Here is a 19,439-nt window from a genome sequence, read left to right on the forward strand (position 1 = left end):
TTGATTGTTCGGTGATCATGCTTCAAAAGTTTGGCAATTTCAAGACTGCAGCATCCCTCTGCAAGACATCTCACAATTTTGGACTTTTCAGAGCCCGTCAAATCTCTCTTCTGACCCATTTTGCCAAAGGAAAGGAAGTTGCCTAATAATTAAGCACACCTTATATAGGGTTTTGTTGTCATTAGACAACACCCCTCCTCATTACAGAGATGCACATCACCTGATTTAGTTAATTGGTAGTTGTCTCTCAAGCCTGAACAGCTTGGAGAAGGACAACATGTATAAGAAGTATCATGTGATCAAAATACAACTTGCCTAATAATTCTGCACACAGTGTATTACGTCCGAGGTCAGATCCCCTGCTTTGATGTGGGCTCCGGCGATGAGCCCACATCAAAGCTGGGAGATGTCAGCTGTTTTGCATCACTCCTATGTAGCAGAGCCGATCAGGCTATGCCAGCTTCTAGCCTCCCATGGAGGTTATTGAATCATGGCAAAAGTAAAAAAAAAGTTTTTAAAAAAAATATGAAAAAAAAATAAAAGTTTAAATTACCCCCCTTTCGCCCCATTCAAAATAAAACAAAAAAATCAAATATACACATATTTGGTATCGCCGCATTCAGAATCGCCCAATCTATCAATGAAAAAAAGGATTAACCTGATCGCTACACAGCTTAGAGAGAAAAAAATTTGAAACACCAGAATAAGGTTTTTTGGTCACCGCAACATTGCATTAAAATGCAATAATGGGCGATCAAAAGAACATATCTGCACCAAAAATGGAGACACTACAGGTATCGGAAAATCGCACCATTTATTTTTTTTTAGCAAAGTTTGGATTTTTTTTTTTACCACTTAGATAAAAAATAACCTAGACATGTTTGGTGTCTATGAACTCGTAATGACCTGGAGAATCATAATGGCAGGTCAGTTTTAGTATTTAGTGAACCTAGCAAAAAAGCCAAACAAAAAAAACTAGTGTGGGATTACACTTTTTTGCAATTTCACCGCACTTGGAATTTGTTTCCTGTTTTTTAGTTCATGACATGCAAAAAACAATGATGTCTTTCAAAAGTACAACTTGTCCCGCAAAAAATACGCACTCACATGGCCATATTGATGGAAAAATTAAAAAAAAGTTATGGCTCTAGGAAGGAGGGGAGCGAAAAACGAAAACGCAAAACCGAACAGCTGGGGTCATGAAGGGGTTAACCCCTTAATCCCATTGGACGTACTATCCCATCAAGGTGACCTGGGACTTAATTCCCAGTGACGGAATAGTACGTCCAGCGCGATCAGCTGCGCTCACGGGGGGAGCGCAGCCGATCGCGGCTGGGTGTCAGCTGACTATTGCAGCTGACATCCGGCACTATGACAGGAGCCGTCACGAACCGCCCCCGGCACAATAACCCCCGGCACACCGCGATCAAACATGATCGCACCGTTCAAGGGGCATAGGGAAGCATCGCGCAGGGAGGGGGCTCCCTGCGGGCTTCCCTGAGACCCTCGGTAGAAGGCGATGTGCTCACTTTGTACTGAGCGTCTCTTCCCTGCAGGCCCCGGATCCAAAATGGCCACGGGGCTGCATCCAGGTCCTGCAGGGAGGTGGCTTACCAGCGCCTGCTCAGAGTACAATATGTCTCGAGAAAACAATGTCAGAATCACCGGGATCCATTGAAGCGTTCCAGAGTTATAACCTCATAAAGGGACAGTGGTCAGAATTGTAAAAATTGGCTGTCATTAACGTGCAAACCACCCTTGGGGGTAAAGGGGTTAAAGGGACAGTCCATGTGTAGACATCAAATGGCCACTGTAAGATCACTGGGTATTTTATTGCCATCCAAGACCCCTAGATGTAAATGGTGGGAGCGTCTATTTTCCATGTGGTGGTGTTAAAAGGGAATTGGACCCTTATAAAGTATTATACAGCTCTTATTAAATGCAGTGGGTTGCCTGAGTACTGTCAGGAATGGTGGGTCCTCAGGAGACACATACCCTTTGTAGCAGCTTTTAGCTCTGGCTAATAGATGGGTATAAGGGTTGAGGAAAATATTTCCATTAACTCAGAATTCCTTAGAAGCATTTTTGAAACTAGATTTTCTAAGCCAGACCACTCCTATAGCACCTTGTAGCATCATTCATAGACCTAACATGGAGAGTCCTCATGTCCGTTTCTTATGAGTCTTCCATTACACCGTTACACTCAAAACTAGAAAAAAAAAAAAAGATATGTGGACGTCTAAGTAAATGTACCAATGAAGTCTGTCATGTATGTTTTATTGTAATCTCTGCAAGAAGTTACCAAAAGAATCCAGTTTATTTAAAAAAATTATTTCATGAAAAATGATCTCTACTGCATAAAAAATGAAAAAAATTATTCTTGCTCACGTAGTTCTTCAATGGGTAATTTCAGCTGTATTGGACTTCTCAGCCGCCTTAGGCTTTCCTCAGTCTAGGAGAGAAAGGGGAAGATTGTGTTAGACACTTATCACCTAAAAATGTGTTTGATATCATCAGATGTGAGCAGAACCTGAAGCTGCCTGGGGAGAGTGCTGAGTGCAGCCCTCACCATACTACACCAAGTGTCACACTGAGGGTTCCTTATACTAAACCAAGCCAATGTCATTACAACGTGGTAGGAAATGTCCTAAGCACTAATGACCACCATTCTCATAGGTAGCATAATTAATGGTGATGCTGGAAACAAGTGCACTCACTCGGCTGTGTTTTTTGCTGTTTCAATACAATCAGTGTTTAATCATCAGGAGATTCCAAGACACCAGGGATCATGCCTCCTAGTCCAACCATACTCCCAGTACTAATGCGCAGGTCTCTGTCTTTATACAAAGGGCCCGTCGAAGTGCGTACGTACCGACGCATGCTGTGAAGTAAAAGCACAATGGGGGCAGCGGATGCAGTTTTACAACGCATCCGCTGCCCCATTGTAAGGTCCGGGGAGGAGGGGGCAGAGTTCCAGACGGACTGCAAAAACATGTCGCATCTGTCGCACGACGGATGCAACGTGTGGCAATCCGTCGCAATGCGTCGCTAATGAAAGTCTATGGAGAAAAAACGCATCCTGCAGGCAACTTTGCAGGATGCGTTTTTTCTTCAAAACGACGCTAGTGTGAAAGTAGCCTTATACACAGCTCAGCTTCTCAACTGTGCTACCACTGCAGCAGAGAAAACTGACTATAAAGGCTGCACCCAGTAAACTTATGTAATGCATTTCTGGAATCAGGTTATCTGTCCCTACCTCATGCTGCTGTCAGATTATGTAGCAAAAATCAGTAGCATTACAGAAAGTCATAGCATAGCGGAGTCTTATGGGTTATAAACATAAGTACTCTTACAGTATGTTTAGCTAACAGAACGGATCAAAAGGCAACAGCATCTAGCACTGAAGAGTCTAAGAATATACCAAATGGAACTGAAAAGTGGCCTGGATTTTATTGGCTTAGTCCTCTGCAATGAATCTGGCAGGGTATAAAATAGATGTGAAACATCCAGTAAAATGTTACTGATCCATAACAGCACGTCTAGAACAAAAAACATATAAAAAAAAAATAAAAAAAATGTTACATAAAATATACTACAAACCTCTGCAAACTCATGCTTCAACCTGTTGTACTTCTCAATATCAAATTTCTGCACTTTGGCTTTTTTGTAGAAGATATGTAGGAATTGACGGTCACTGACTTCTGGATAAACATAGTCCTGCAACAGAGATATGCATTACTGACATAGTCCAGCAAAGACACCAATTCTTCGGTAATTAGAAAGCCACACATTTGATTTCCCACATTTCCTCATATTTATATGACAGTATACAGCCTCCGACAATAATGCATCCTGTAGATTGCAATGGAACTTCTTAAAAGGTGTCTGTGATAGTTTTTTTTTTTTTGTTGCTCCTCCCTGAACTCCCTTTCATATTTATTTAGATGGGCCAGGGGTGTGCATTATTTAGGATGTCTATATTCAGGGGATATGGCCTGGGTTCTCCATTAGCCTAGGAGACTGGGAAGAACATGTATGTATTCATATAAAGCACTATAGTACCGTATATACTCGTGTATAAGTCGATTGAGTATAAGCCGAGGCACCTAGTTCTGCCACGAAAAACTGGGAAAATGTATTGACGCGAGAATAAGACGGGTGTGCCTTGTCCCCTCATCCCTATCCTGGTATTCATGGCCTCCTCATTCCTATCCTGGTATGCATGGATCCTAATCCTTTTCTTGTATGCATGGCTCCCCGTCCCCGTCCTTGTATGCATGACTCCCCGTCCTTGTATGCATGGCTCCCCGTCCCTGTTCTTGTATGCATGGCTCCCCGTCCCTGTCCTTGTATGCATGGCTCCCCGTCCCTGTATGCATGGCTCCCCGTCCCGGTCTTTGTATGCATGGCTCCCCGTCACTGTCCTTGTATGCATGGCTCCCCGTCCCTGTCCTTGTATGCATGGCTCCCCATCCCTGTCCTTGTATGCAGAGAGAGGTGATTATTCATTGTCTTAATGAGTGGCAGGAAGAGCTACTGGCGTCGGAACGAGATGCAAGGACGCGCAGGGAAGGTAAGTAGGATGTGTGCTAGAAACCGGCGGCTGCAGCTGTAACCGTGCGCGCGCTATAACAGAAATTAATATTCACTGCCAGAGCAGTGAATATTCATTTCTCTTTAGCAGCGTGCACAGACTTTAGCCACAGCCGCTGGCTCCTACCTCTGCGACCTGCTGCTCCCCAACAAAAAAAAAAAAATGTGCTGAAAAACTAGGCTTATACACAAGTATATACGGTAATTCAAATGCCGAAAAGAAAAGAAACATTTTGTGACACTTCCTGCAGTCCCTTCTCAAAAAAGGTGTAATAGAAATAAAACAAAGGCAGAAGAGAATAATATCAGTGCATATAACTAATGATATTTTAGCAGTTCTGTTACAGGAAGGTTTTTCAATTCTAGTTTTACTATGAAGAAATTCTTTTAGGAAAAACTTTTTTCTTACGGCGGTTCCATATCTTAAAATTTGTACTTCCAAATAAATAATTATTCATTATGCAGCACTCTAAAGGCATATACTATAGGCTTTAGTCATACAATATTTGGCTTGTACTTTGGGTCAGTATACTATATGTAAACCAAAATCAGGAGGGGAACCTACAGAGATAAACAGCATAAAGGAAAGAATCACCGAGTGTTGAGGCCACCACAGGTTACAAAAAACGATGAAACACTGACCTGTCAATAGGGTCATATGCTAATGTAAAATAGACGACTCACCAGTTTAGTTAGAAGGAAGTAGGCGTAGAAAGAAATGGCACTTCCATAGGTAATGAAGTAAGTAACCGGTTCCATGATATCCCAGGAGTAGACCCACCAAGTCAACCAGGCCAGAGCCCCACCCTGCGTAGATAGCAGTGCTAACCCAACCCACTTGAGTCGCGTAGTTCTAGCCTCCGCTAAAGCCATTATATTTTTTTTCACCTAGAAGAAAGTCAATTGAAACAATGATCAATGGTTGATAACATAACATACAGCGGTCTGTGGTTTCGATAAGATTACTTTAGTTTTTTTCATTTACACAGTGGAAAAATCTAAAATTGGTAAAATTAGTGCTGGTTCCTGATGCCACAATTATGAGACCAAAGCGTCAGAGTAATGTTCCTAGAACTATGCTCAGATGAATTCACCAGGAATACCATGGATTAGCAGGTCCGGTGTTAATTGCTCCTTTACCATAGCAGTAAGATAGTAAGACCAGGTTCACATTGCGTTAACAGCAGCCCATTCAACACATGCTTTAACGGGCTGCTGTTAACGCAAGTGCCGGTATGTCAGCGCGCTAGCGCAGATAGAGATAGCAGATGCTCTATCTGCGCTAGCAGTGACTGACCCGGAAATGCTGCAGCCCGCGTCCCAGGGTCTGTCACTCAATGACGGCACATCGCTGGCAAACGCCCATAATGGGTGTGTGTAAGCGATGCGTCCGACATTGAACTAAATGGCGGCGTTAACGGACTACGTTACACCGCGTTATGCCGGGGTAACGTAATGTGAACCCAGCCTAAGGCTTTATAGTTGCACTAACAACATGACCGAAGGCCAATAAAAAAAAAATACAGCGTGCTGTAAAACTGGTAAGGATAAGATTGAGGAGTAACCCTATGTTTTTTTTTCATGCATTACTACTAATTATTTATTCATTGTTTTTTTTCTCTAGGGTGTATTTAATTGATAAGGAGTAGTGAACTGTATGGTGTTTTAATTTAAAATAATATCATAGACTTTTTGGTTTAATTAATCAAGACCAGATAAAGATACAAATTACAAAAAAATAGATATTTAAATTTTCTGGTGGTAGTATTTTTTGATTTCCTGCCCTTGAAAGTGAGGCCATATTGCCTGAGCTGCTGTTAAAAGCATTCAGATTTTCTTTAAAGGGAACCTGTCACCCCCCAGGGCCTATTAAGGTAAAAGAGCCACTTTCTGCAGCACTAATATTAATATTTTATAAATTGCGCGCCATACCTGTATGGAGTCCGGGGGGTACGTTTTCTCCCCCTGACTCAGCCGCATCGCAGCCGTCCATCATCCCCTCAGTGTTTCCTCACGTAACCGCGCTGTGCTCTCATTTTCGGGCATGTGCCGTGCGCGCTGCCCTGGAACTCACATCAGCTGATGTACTGATATCATGCTGGCGTGTAGCGGAGGCCCAAGATCCCGCCCCACAGTGTGTTATCATTTATACATACTGGGGGTCTGGGAATCTGGCGCTGTGTGCAGGCGTGATCTACTTACATCACTTGATATAAGTTCCAGGGCAGCGTGCACGGCGCATTCCCGAGAAATAATTGCAGAGCGCAGGCGCTGGTGAAGGTCTCTCTCTCTCCAGAGGCATATAACTTCTTTTTATAATTAACAAGTGTCCTTCATTCAGTATTTACAGGTAATGCTGATAAGATCAACTCACATTGTTTGATTATGTAATCTACTTGCATAGATTTTCCTCACCTGTTTTGAATGCCAACAAACTAGCTGACATGGGCAATGTATAATTAGCATATCAGCAAACTAGTCATCCAGGATAACAGCACAGTATGTTACATCAAATGTCAACTTACAAAGCAATATTACAGGCTTACACGAGCAAAAGTCTGTTTTCTTGACCAACCAGAAAGAAACACAAATTCAAAGTCAACATATAGATAAATGTCTATTCTTTCTGGCTTGCTAAAAATAGACATCTGGTTAATTAAGATACAATGCTGTGTCTCCACATAAAATGCTTTCAGGATTTTTTTTTTCAGAAATAGAAGAAAACATTTACCATTATGTGCTCACAATATATTCTCTTAAAACATCTTGCTTTATGACCATCGTAAAACTGTAAAGTTTAGATTAGAGACATTTACTGACCTCCTCTAGTGGCAGCAGCTCTTCCCTCAAGTTTTCCAACTTCTGGATGAACTTTTGCTCTTTACGGAGCAGATATTCGTCATAGTAGAAAACGGTATGCAAGTCATGAACCATGCATTTAATTGGGTCCAGTTGTTCAGAGCACTCAGTCTGAAGATTTTCTAAATATACAACAAGGGAAAAAACGATCTTGTAAAATAAAAAAAATATTAATTATATCTAAATGTGTTGTAGCTGTTGTATATCAACATATATCTTATTTTCTTTTATCATCTCAAGATGATAGACAACAGGTACAATACATTTGGAATGAAAAGCAGCAGTAAAGATTCCCTCTGCAGACAATTTTCGTTTTTATGCTTTCATTTTTTCCTCCTCTTCTTCCTTGAGCCATAACCTTTTTTTTTTTTTTTTTTTTTTAATTTTCCCATCCACATTCATATGATGGCTTGTTTCTTGCAGGACGAGTTGTAAATATTAAATGACACCATTAACTGCATGATACAACATACAGAAAACTGGAACAAAAATCCAAATGTTGGTAAGATTGCAACTCTGCCATTGCTTTTTTGACTGTCCATGTCAGTACGATCACGACCATACAAACTTGTACAAAAATGTGGAGAGAAAAAAATGTTAAAAAAAAAACAACATTAGTTTGTCTTGCCATGTTCGGAGTCCCATCAAATTGTATTTTTCTATTGATTGAACTTGTTTTTTGCGTGATGAATGGTTTAATTGATATAGTACCATTTTTAAACAATTTTTTGAGTTATGATATTTTGATCTGTTTTTCTTGCATTATTATAGAAAGGAGTGGCGACCAAAAAAAATAGCATTTCTGGCTCTATCTTTTTCTGATTGCAGCGTTTACAGATGGGTTTAACAACCTTTAGATTTTGAGAGATTGGACTTTTATAAATGCGGTTTAAATTTATTTCTCACCTTTTTTTTTTATTATTTTGAGTGGGAGTAAAGGGGGTGATTTGAATTTCTGTATAATATATACCGTATATACTCGAGTATAAGCCGACCCTAGTATAAGCCGACCCCCCTAATTTTGCCACAAAAAACTGGGAAAACTTATTGACTCGAGTATAAGCCTAGGGTAGGAAATGCAGCAGCTACCGGTGAATTTAAAAAATAAAAATAGATGCTCCATACCGTTCATTATTGCCCCATAAGATGCTCTATATAAAGCTGTGCCACATATAATGCTGCATACTGTTCATTATTGCCCCATAAGATGCTGAATATAAAGCTGTGCCACATATAATGCTGCATACTGTTCATTATTGCCCCATAAGATGCTCCATATAAAGCTGTGCCATATAGAATGCTCTGCACCGTTCATTATGGCCCCATAGATGCTCCATATAAAGCTGTGCCATATATAATGCTCTGCACCGTTCATTATGGCCCCATAGATGCTCCATATAAAGCTGTGCCACATATAATGCTCTGCACCATTCATTATGGCCCCATAGATGCTCCATATAAAGCTGTGCCATATATAATGCTCTGCACCGTTCGTTATGGCCCCATAGATGCTCCATATAAAGCTGTGCCCCATATATAATGCTCTGCACCGTTCATTATGGCCCCATAGATGCTCCATATAAAGCTGTGCCATATATAATGCTCTGCACCGTTCATTATGGCCCCATAGATGCTCCATATAAAGCTGTGCCACATAGAATGCTATGCACCGTTCATTATGGCCCCATAGATGCTCCATATAAAGCTGTGCCACATATAATGCTCTGCACCATTCATTATGGCCCCATAGATGCTCCATATAAAGCTGTGCCATATATAATGCTCTGCACCGTTCGTTATGGCCCCATAGATGCTCCATATAAAGCTGTGCCCCATATATAATGCTCTGCACCGTTCATTATGGCCCCCATAGATGCTCCATATAAAGCTGTGCCATATACAATGCTGCTGCTGCTGCTGCAATAAAAAAAATCACATACTCACCTCTCTTCACTCAGGACGCCGGCGCTTTCAATATTTACCTGCTCCTCGTGCGGCTCCATCTCCAGCACTGACGCTCAGCAGAGGGCGCGCACTGACCACGTCACCGCACCCTCCGACCTGAGCGTCACAGCCAGAGGACGCTAGAGACTGAGCCGCACCGGAACGAGGAGCAGGTAAATATCGCGCAGCCTTCCCCTCCCCGTATACTTACCTGCTCCTGGCGCGGTCCCTGCAGGTCCCTGCTTCCTCCCCGGTGCTGCATCTTCTTCCTGTATTGAGCGGTCACAGTTACCGATCATTACAGTCATGAATATGCGGCTCCACCTCTATGAGAGGTGGAGCCGCATATTCATGACTGTAATGAGCGGTACCATGTGACCGCTCAGTACAGGAAGAATCTGCAGCGCTGGAAGAAGCAGGGACCTGCAGGGACCGCGCCGGGAGTAGGTAAGTATAACTAGGCAGCCCCCGCCCCTCCTCCCCTGCCGACCCCCAGGTATGACTCGAGTATAAGCCGAGAGGGGGACTTTCAGCCCCAAAAAGTGGGCTGAAAATCTAGGCTTATACTTGAGTATATACGGTATACAGGTCCTTCTCAAAAAATTAGCATATAGTGTTAAATTTCATTATTTACCATAATGTAATGATTACAATTAAACTTTCATATATTATAGATTCATTATCCACCAACTGAAATTTGTCAGGTCTTTTATTGTTTTAATACTGATGATTTTGGCATACAACTCCTGATAACCCAAAAAACCTGTCTCAATAAATTAGCATATTTCACCCATCCAATCAAATAAAAGTGTTTTTTAATAACAAACAAAAAAACCAACAAATAATAATGTTCAGTTATGCACTCAATACTTGGTCGGGAATCCTTTGGCAGAAATGACTGCTTCAATGCGGCGTGGCATGGAGGCAATCAGCCTGTGACACTGCTGAGATGTTATGGAGGCCCAGGATGCTTCAATAGCGGCCTTAAGCTCATCCAGAGTGTTGGGTCTTCCGTCTCTCAACTTTCTCTTCACAATATCCCACAGATTCTCTATGGGGTTCAGGTCAGGAGAGTTGGCAGGCCAATTGAGCACAGTAATACCATGGTCAGTAAACCATTTACCAGTGGTTTTGGCACTGTGAGCAGGTGCCAGGTCGTGCTGAAAAATGAAATCTTCATCTCCATAAAGCATTTCAGCCGATGGAAGCATGAAGTGCTCCAAAATCTCCTGATAGCTAGCTGCATTGACCCTGCCCTTGATGAAACACAGTGGACCAACACCAGCAGCTGACATGGCACCCCACACCATCACTGACTGTGGGTACTTGACACTGGACTTCAGGCATTTTGGCATTTCCTTCTCCCCAGTCTTCCTCCAGACTCTGGCACCTTGATTTCCGAATGACATGCAAAATTTGCTTTCATCAGAAAAAAGTACTTGGGACCACTTAGCAACAGTCCAGTGCTGCTTCTCTGTAGCCCAGGTCAGGCGCCTCTGCCGCTGTTTATGGTTCAAAAGTGGCTTTACCTGGGGAATGCGGCACCTGTAGCCCATTTCCTGCACACGCCTGTGCACGGTGGCTCTGGATGTTTCCACACCAGACTCAGTCCACTGCTTCCTGAGGTTCCCCAAGGTCTGGAATCGGTCCTTCTCCACAATCTTCCTCAGGGTCCGGTCTCCTCTTCTCGTTGTACAGCGTTTTCTGCCACATTGTTTCCTTCCAACAGACTTACCATTGAGGTGCCTTGATACAGCACTCTGGGAACAGCCTATTTGTTGAGAAATTTCTTTCTGGGTCTTACCCTCTTGCTTGAGGGTGTCAATGATGGCCTTCTTGACATCTGTCAGGTCGCTAGTCTTACCCATGATGGGGGTTTTGAGTAATGAACCAGGCAGGGAGTTTATAAAAGCCTCAGGTATCTTTTGCATGTGTTTAGAGTTAATTAGTTGATTCAGAAGATTAGGGTAATAGGTCGTTTAGAGAACCTTTTCTTGATATGCTAATTTATTGAGACAGGTTTTTTGGGTTATCAGGAGTTGTATGCCAAAATCATCAGTATTAAAACAATAAAAGACCTGACAAATTTCAGTTGGTGGATAATGAATCTATAATATATGAAAGTTTAATTGTAATCATTACATTATGGTAAATAATGAAATTTAACACTATATGCTACTTTTTTGAGAAGGATCTGTATATATTTATTTTTTAGGCCATATAGGGTACTTGCACCTGTGATTGCCAGATTGCTTATACTACCACAGTAATGTAGTCAGCTCACACTCATCTGCCAGAAAAACGGACGAGTGCAATCCAATTAAAAAAAAAAAAATTCGGATTGCACTCAGACCAATGTTAATCTACGAGTTCCTGATCATCTGCGATTTATTTCTCAGCTGAAATTGGACTGCGAAAAATTGCAGCATGCGGAGATTGTTCTCGTATGTAGGGCGAGATTTGTCAATACAGTTCAATGGGTGCGAGAAAAAAAAAAATGGACGGCAGCCGGACCATCCGTGTGCCGTCCGATTTTTACAAACACATTACCATTCTGTAGCACAGAACACGGTAAATGGTCCTGTAAATGAATGCAGAATAATAGTTGCAGAGAAAAAAAACGCATTGCATCCTGTTTGCTTACGCATCTATTACGGATGTCATATGGATGCTCCGTTGAAAAAAATCACATTGTACTTGCATGAAAATGGCATGACACTTGTCCCACTTTTCTGGATCGATATCATACCGTTTTTGTTTTTTTTACAGTGATGGGTATGAGCCCTTAGTGTAAATCTAGGTCCCTTTCCAGCTCAGCACATAGCTGAACTTCAGATGAGCGCCAGGATAGTGGTGACGGGGCCCTTCAGGAGGCCCAGCTGCCATAGATAGAGACAGATGACAATAATTTATTATAACCGGTATCCGGTATGAGCCCCTCCACATGGGATCACCCATGTAATCACGTACATGATATTCTGTGAAGCATTTAAAGGGGTTATTCCACGATGGATATTTATGAACTAGCCACAGCATAGTTAGGAAATGCTATGCTAGATGGGACTCCAATAATCACTATGTTGGGGGCCCCATGTCCTCATTGCAGTAAAGAGGAGCTTGAATGGAGCAGAGATTGAGCATTATTAAAAGTCTATGGGACTGCGGGAGAGCAGAGTATGGCACCAATGTATTTATCATTTACTCTATGGATACTGAATAGAGTGGCAGGCATGCAAGTATATATTAAGAAATGAACACTGAATTTTCAGTTACTCCATCGCTTACCCATGGGGGGTGGTGGACTGACGTGATGTGTTGATTTGTTTAGAACTAGCTGGAAGTCATTCTTCAGTAAGACATTCATCAGTGTGGAAGAGGAGAACATTGTTCCGTCTATGGAAAAAGGTTGATGCAAGACTTATGTGTAGTCATAGAAAAAACCTTAATATATTAAAGACACCACTTAAGGTATGCTCAGAAGGCACATATATTCCAGAGGGGAATACACAAGAGAAAGTACAGCAAATCTACCTATGTTATACAAGGGGTGAAATCTCCAGCAAAAGATTGCAACATATCGGCCAAAATTGGATAAAACAAAAATAGATAAAAGACATTTTAATCTAACTTTTAGACAAGCAGGTACTTCATAATGTTTCTAGAATATAGGGAAGGTTTGTGCTAGAATGCATGGAAGGTAGACCCAGGGAAACGTCATGGACTGGACAAACCCAGCAGGTCTCAGAGATACCAGTATGTAAAACCACTGCCGGTGGAGCCCACTTATTTACACGTAAAATACTGTTCAGATTGACATATTGGACTGGAATGTGGAATATGCAGTTCTCTACAATCCTCACCACCTAGAATGACTGGAGCACATCTGGAAAAGCAGTTGTGAGTAGCAACAAAATCATCCATACCACCCAACCTCACATGTCTCACCAAAGTGAAGCAGCTCCACCCGTCACATCAGGGGTGAGTTAATTAAATGTTTGACCAAATAGCAGGATCATTTTTAAGTTGATCATTCTTCTTGGTCTGAGGAGGATGGTATAAATATTCAAATGACCCATGGCAGAAGAAAGGTTCCCCACCCCAGATATAATACGACCATATTCAACTTCAACATGAAGCATGCTTTACTAGATTATGACCAATACCCTGTTCTTCATATAGTCCTAGCTCCTATCTGAATAAATGGAAAATAAATGACCTAAATATCCAAATGGCCCTTAGCAAAAAAAAAAAGGGGTCCCCACTCCCGTTCTAGAGGATTAAATAAAAGAACCTAGTTTGAATCCAACAGCAAGTTAATAAATTGAAAGACCTATTTTATGACATGGGAAAATAATGATATTATAACAACTCAATAAAAAGTGGTGACCTGTTGACATGGCAGCTAGTTTGTCGATTCCTTGGTCCTCCTTTTGGATGTCCTTAAAAAACTGCCCCACGGTTGTGGTCATAGGCTTGATGGTAAACTGGCAGCGTTCATTTCGAGATGGTAGTGTGAGAGTGACAACAGGGAGCCCATGATTGTATTGGACTGTCACATCTAAAAGGAAAATAAGAAAAGCTAAAAGCAGTTGTCCACCAGATCGATATTGATGACGTATCATTAGTATTAGTGATGCATACCACATCGGTGGTGGTCTGACACCCAGACTTCACTACTATAGAAACTGTTGTGCAGTACCCAGGAGCTGCCACTGATCAGTGCATGGAGCTACTGTGCTCCAATCCATACACTGCTTACATCCAGCTGCTGCCAATACTGGTAATAGCTAATTAATGGGGGGTCCTTGGTGTCAGGCGCCCACAGATCTGATACTGATAACCTTTCCTTTTGATAGGTCATCAATATCAAAGTAGTAAGCAGCCCCTTTAGATTTGACAATTCTTAATTAGCTAAGCATAATGCTCAAGTATACATAATCATGTCTCTCGCTATTGCAAAAGTATTCACGCACTGTATTCAAGATATGGGCAAACAGTATGGCACCATCGCACAAAAAAGGAATCACCGTCACCCAGGCTTTAAAAAGGGCATGATGCATAACTTCAGAAGGCTGGGTGGCCGACAATAGGTCATGAAACCAATATAAATAATAATAAATTAATAGAAAAACAAGACATTCTTTCTACAAATCATTTTTGAATCCCATAAAAGTGCATTCACAAACCTTATAAATCTCAACTTTATTGATAGCAATACCCTGTGAAATGCTGGAAGGGATGAGATATGCTATGATATGCTCCAACTGGCTGTCATTTACCGCCCCCCAGGGCCAGCCACCACCTTCTTTGACGCCCCCCCCCCCCCAACGAACTTATCCATTACAGTAAACGGCTGCCCACTCTCCCCAGTCCCACAAGCTCGCTGCCTCGGGGTAATCCTTGACGCTGATCTCTCCTTCAAACTGCATATCCAAGCCCTTTCCACTTCCTGCCGCCTTCAACTCAAAAATATTTCACGGATCCGTACATTCTTAAACCAAGAATCTGCAAAAACCCTAGTTCATGCCCTCATCATCTCCCGCCTCGACTACTGTAACCTCCAGCTCTGTGGCCTCCACTCTAACACTCTCGCACCCCTCCAATCTATTCTAAACTCTGCTGCCCGACTAATCCACCTGTCCCCCCGCTATTCCCCGGCCTCTCCCCTCTGTCAATCCCTTCACTGGCTCCCCATTACCCAGAGACTCCAGTACAAAAGCCTAACCATGACGTACAAAGCCATCCACAACCTGTCTCCTCCATACATCTGTGACCTCTTCTCCCAATACTTTCCTGCACGCAACCTCCGATCCTCACAAGATCTCCTTCTCTATTCCTCTCTTATCTCCTCTTCCCACAATCGCATACAAGATTTCTCTCGCGCATCACCCCTACTCTGGAACCCTCTACCCCAACATATCAGACTCTCACCTACCATCGAAACCTTCAAAAAGAACCTGAAGACCCACCTCTTCCGGCAAGCCTACAACCTGCAGTAACCACCAATCGACAAAACCACTGCACAACCAGCTCTATCCTCGCCTACTGTAATCTCACCCATCCCTTGTAGATTGTGAGCCCTCGCGGGCAGGGTCCTCTCTCCTCCTGTACCAGTTATGACTTGTATTGTTCAAGATTAGTGTACTTGTTTTTATTATGTATACCCCTCCTCACATGTAAAGCGCCATGGAATAAATGGCGCTATAATAATAAATAATAATAATAATAATAATAATAAGCAAGGCCGTGTACATTACATTATTGTGCAGTTCCAGCCCAATAAACAATACAATGTATCTTGTGCAGTATATGTAACTTACCACTAGAGGCCGGCAGTGTGCTGTATAAAACCCCAGTGCACAGCGGCAACCTGCGTCTCACATGTCTAGCCTACAAAGCAAGAAAAAGGAAAATTACTTACTAGAAAATAACCGGCATCACGAAAAGAAAATTAGGAGGTCAGTCTCACTCAATTACTGTCTGCAGCAGAACGTGGCAACCAGGGGAACTGCAGAATCACATATATATATATATATATATATATATATATATATATATATATATATATATATATATATATATATATATATATATATATATATATATTTATTATATATATATATCTATATATATATATATATATATCTATATATATATATATCTATATATCTATATATCTATATATATATATCTATATATCTATATATATATATATATATATATATATATCTATCTATATATCTATATATACACGTATATGTCACTGGGCAGACAAAACAAGGTGTACAGTTTTATAAGTGAATGACTAATGTTGAATATTAAAAGTGAGTTTTATTATAATGCATTAGTATAGGGTAATTATAGGAAACTAGAGTACAAGCGTAGTAACTAGGTAAGACCGTAAGAACAGCTAGGAATTTGAGAAGTGCAGTGGAGGGCACTGTAGGCCAGAAAATGGCTAGTTATGGTAAGGTAAGAAACAGTTGGATTTAACCCTGTGTGAAGTAGTGCAGGAGGAGTTCAGGGTCAGTGGGCTGAAGGTCAGCAGTGAGATTAGGAAACAAAAAGGCGGCGAGAATCAGCATCATGAGAACAGCAGCAACCAACTTCAGAGAAATATCCCACCATGTCCGAGGCCATTTGCCTGGAAAAGGTATGGATGAGCCAGCCTTAACTACATTCCAAGAGGCGATAACGGTCGGGGATAACCAAAACTGAACTGAAAAAGTGAAGTAAAGTTTTAAAAAAAAAAAAAGGAATCAGAAGTCTGTGCTTGACTGTGTGCCTGCCTCCGGAAGCGGGACTGTGGAGAGGACGTAGTCCACAGAACAGTGAGTGTTCTCCAATATACACACACTACAAGACAGACAGGACATTATCTTTTATTTGTGGGGTACCAGGGCAGGGAAGAACAGCAGCCCCTCGCCACGACTACCACCCTGCCCACCTCAAACATACACACTGGTCACTGTGGCCATTTTAAACTTTTACTACCTGTTCTATACAGATGACATTGCAGCATTATCATCATAGGCAGGATTACACCTCTATACACAACTAATAACAAAGGATTTGCGCTTCACAATAGAAGTTAATCATAACTGACTCTCCCTTCACAATGACCTTTGCACCAGCTCATGAGATTTGAGTATATAAAATATGGAGTGACAAGTTATAGGGTGGCCATGCAATGCCCCGAGTGACAATATGTAAGCAGCCCTTTCAGAGAGGAAGACAGAAGGAACTCCAGTGCCACCTACTGGAAGTAGTAATCCTAAAAGTCAATACTGACCCTTTAACCCCTTAGTGACTGCCGATACGCATTAAAATGGCAGACGCTAAGGGTACTTATTCTTCATCGGCGTTTTAAAACAGCAATCAGGAATAAGGCTGTGGCTAGTGTGAAAATTCTAAGGATTCTAACTTTTTTTTCAATACAGATAGCGATATGAAGGAAAAATAAAAATAAAACAATTACACAAAAACCTTATTTCATAGTTTTTAAAGGTTGAAGGTAGACTTAAAGGGGTATTTCCATCTCCAAAAACTTGTCCAATATGTAGCAAGTGTAACAATGATATGAGCAAATATCTCCAATTAGCAAATAAGGAGAACTATATATACACTACATTTCTATGTCACTTACCCCATGTGTAGGATATTGTGTCGCTTATTCTAGGTTTTGTTATGAGAGCCCAGACTCCGTTTAGTAGATGTTATATTATGTACTATGAGGGTATGTGCACACGTTCATGAATTTTTGCATTTTTTGCGATAAAAACTCTATAAAAACGCATACATATGCATCCTATCATTTAGAATGCATTCCGCAATTTTTGTGCACATGATGCATTTTTTTCTGCAAAAAAAACGCACTCTGGAAAAAGAAGCATCATGTTCACTATTTTTGTGAATTTTTGCGGATTTCCCATTATATTGGAGTGTCCGGAAAAAAAACGTAAAAAATCTGCATAAAATCCGCAAAAAAAAGTATGCAGAATTCCTGCGGAAAACCTCAGGTTTATCTCAGGAAAATTCTGCATGCATTCCGGACGTGTGCACATACCCTTAAAGTATGTCTAGAATATGGAGGCTGCTATTGGATTGATGACAGCAAAGGTTAAAGAAAATGTAACTCATCACCTTTGATTGATGAAGATTGAACTTCATGCATTAGAGGTAAAAAAAGGGGGGGTCCATGTTTCATTTTTCAGTGTTGTATAAATTCCTGAAATCTGAATTATGACTGGCGGATTTTGGGTGACAAGGCTACTTTCTCTTTATGACAGTTATAGTACATGAGGTTCTGGTGACTGATTACGGTGAAGGAATACTAAGCAGATGTCTAGCATACAGCTACCGTACACAGGAGACAGTATCATTCACTATCCATATTACCATATATACCCGAGTATAAGCCGAGACCCCTAATTTTGCTACAAAAAACTGGGAAAACTTAATGACTCGAGTATAAGCCTAGGGTGGGAAATGCAGCAGCTACCGGTAAATGTCAAAAGTAAAAATAGATACCAATAAATGTAAAATTAATTGAGACATCAGTAGGTTAAGTGTTTTTGAATATCCATATTGAATCAGGAGCCCCATATAATGATCCATACAGTTCATGATGGGCCCCATAAGATGCTCCATATTAAAATATGCCCCATATAATCATGCATAAAGGTTAATAATGGCCCCATAAGATGCTCCATAGACACATTTGCCCAATATAATGCTGCACAAATGTTGATTATGGCCCCATAAGATGCTCCATAAAGATATTTGCCCCATATAGTGAAGCACAAACCTTGATTATGGCCCTATAAAGACACTTGCCCCATTATAGTGCTGCACAAGCATTATGGCCCCATAAGATTCTCTATACAGACACTTGCCCCATATAATCATGCACAAATGTTAATTATGGTCCCATAAGATGCTCTATACAGACACTTGCCCCATTTGCTGTTGCTGCGATAAAAAAAAAAAAAATCACATACTCGCTTCTCAAGCCCCCGGCACTTTCAATATTCACCTGACTTGGTTCCGGCGCCGCTCCATCTTCAGCACTGACGTTCAGGCAGATGGCGCGTGCGCACTAACTCTGTCACCGTGCCCTCTGACCTGAGCGTCACTGCTGAAGACAGAGCGGCGGCGGATGGAACGAGGAGCAGGTGAATATCGTGCAGCGCTCCCCCTCCCCGTTATACTCACCTGCTCCTAGCGTGGTGCAGTCTCTGCTTCCAGGCGCTGCTGCTTCTTCCTCTACTGAGCGGTCACCGTTACCGCTCATTACAGTAATGGATATGTGGCTCCACCCTTATGGGAGGTGGAGCCGCATATTCATTACTATAATGAGCAATACCATGTGACCGCTAACTACAGGTAGAAGCTGCCGACTCTGGGGAAAAGACGTGCAGGGACCGCGCCAGGAGCAGGTGAGTATAATTAGTCGGCCCCCGCTCCCCCTCCCGACCGCTGGGTATGACCCGAGTATAAGCCAAGAGGGGGACTTTCAGCCCCCTAAAATGGGCTGAAAATCT

General features: G+C 41.8%; 1 protein-coding gene across 1 annotated transcript in view; it reads right to left on the reverse strand.

The window, feature by feature from the left end:
* Positions 1–2,260: 2,260 nt before the first annotated feature.
* MCUB (mitochondrial calcium uniporter dominant negative subunit beta) overlaps positions 2,261–19,439 on the reverse strand; it is a 174,186-nt gene continuing 157,007 nt past the window's right edge. The window contains exons 2-8 of the mRNA XM_069743861.1: positions 15,717–15,786; positions 13,784–13,954; positions 12,682–12,789; positions 7,414–7,574; positions 5,278–5,481; positions 3,601–3,717; positions 2,261–2,452 (exon numbers count right to left, since the gene is read on the reverse strand). Coding sequence (XP_069599962.1) covers positions 2,375–2,452; positions 3,601–3,717; positions 5,278–5,481; positions 7,414–7,574; positions 12,682–12,789; positions 13,784–13,954; positions 15,717–15,786 — 909 coding nt within the window. The 3' untranslated portion in view covers positions 2,261–2,374. The remainder of the gene's footprint in view (positions 2,453–3,600; positions 3,718–5,277; positions 5,482–7,413; positions 7,575–12,681; positions 12,790–13,783; positions 13,955–15,716; positions 15,787–19,439) is intronic.

Source organism: Ranitomeya imitator, chromosome 1 (genome assembly GCF_032444005.1).
Source record: "Ranitomeya imitator isolate aRanImi1 chromosome 1, aRanImi1.pri, whole genome shotgun sequence".
Lineage (NCBI taxonomy): Eukaryota > Metazoa > Chordata > Amphibia > Anura > Dendrobatidae > Ranitomeya > Ranitomeya imitator.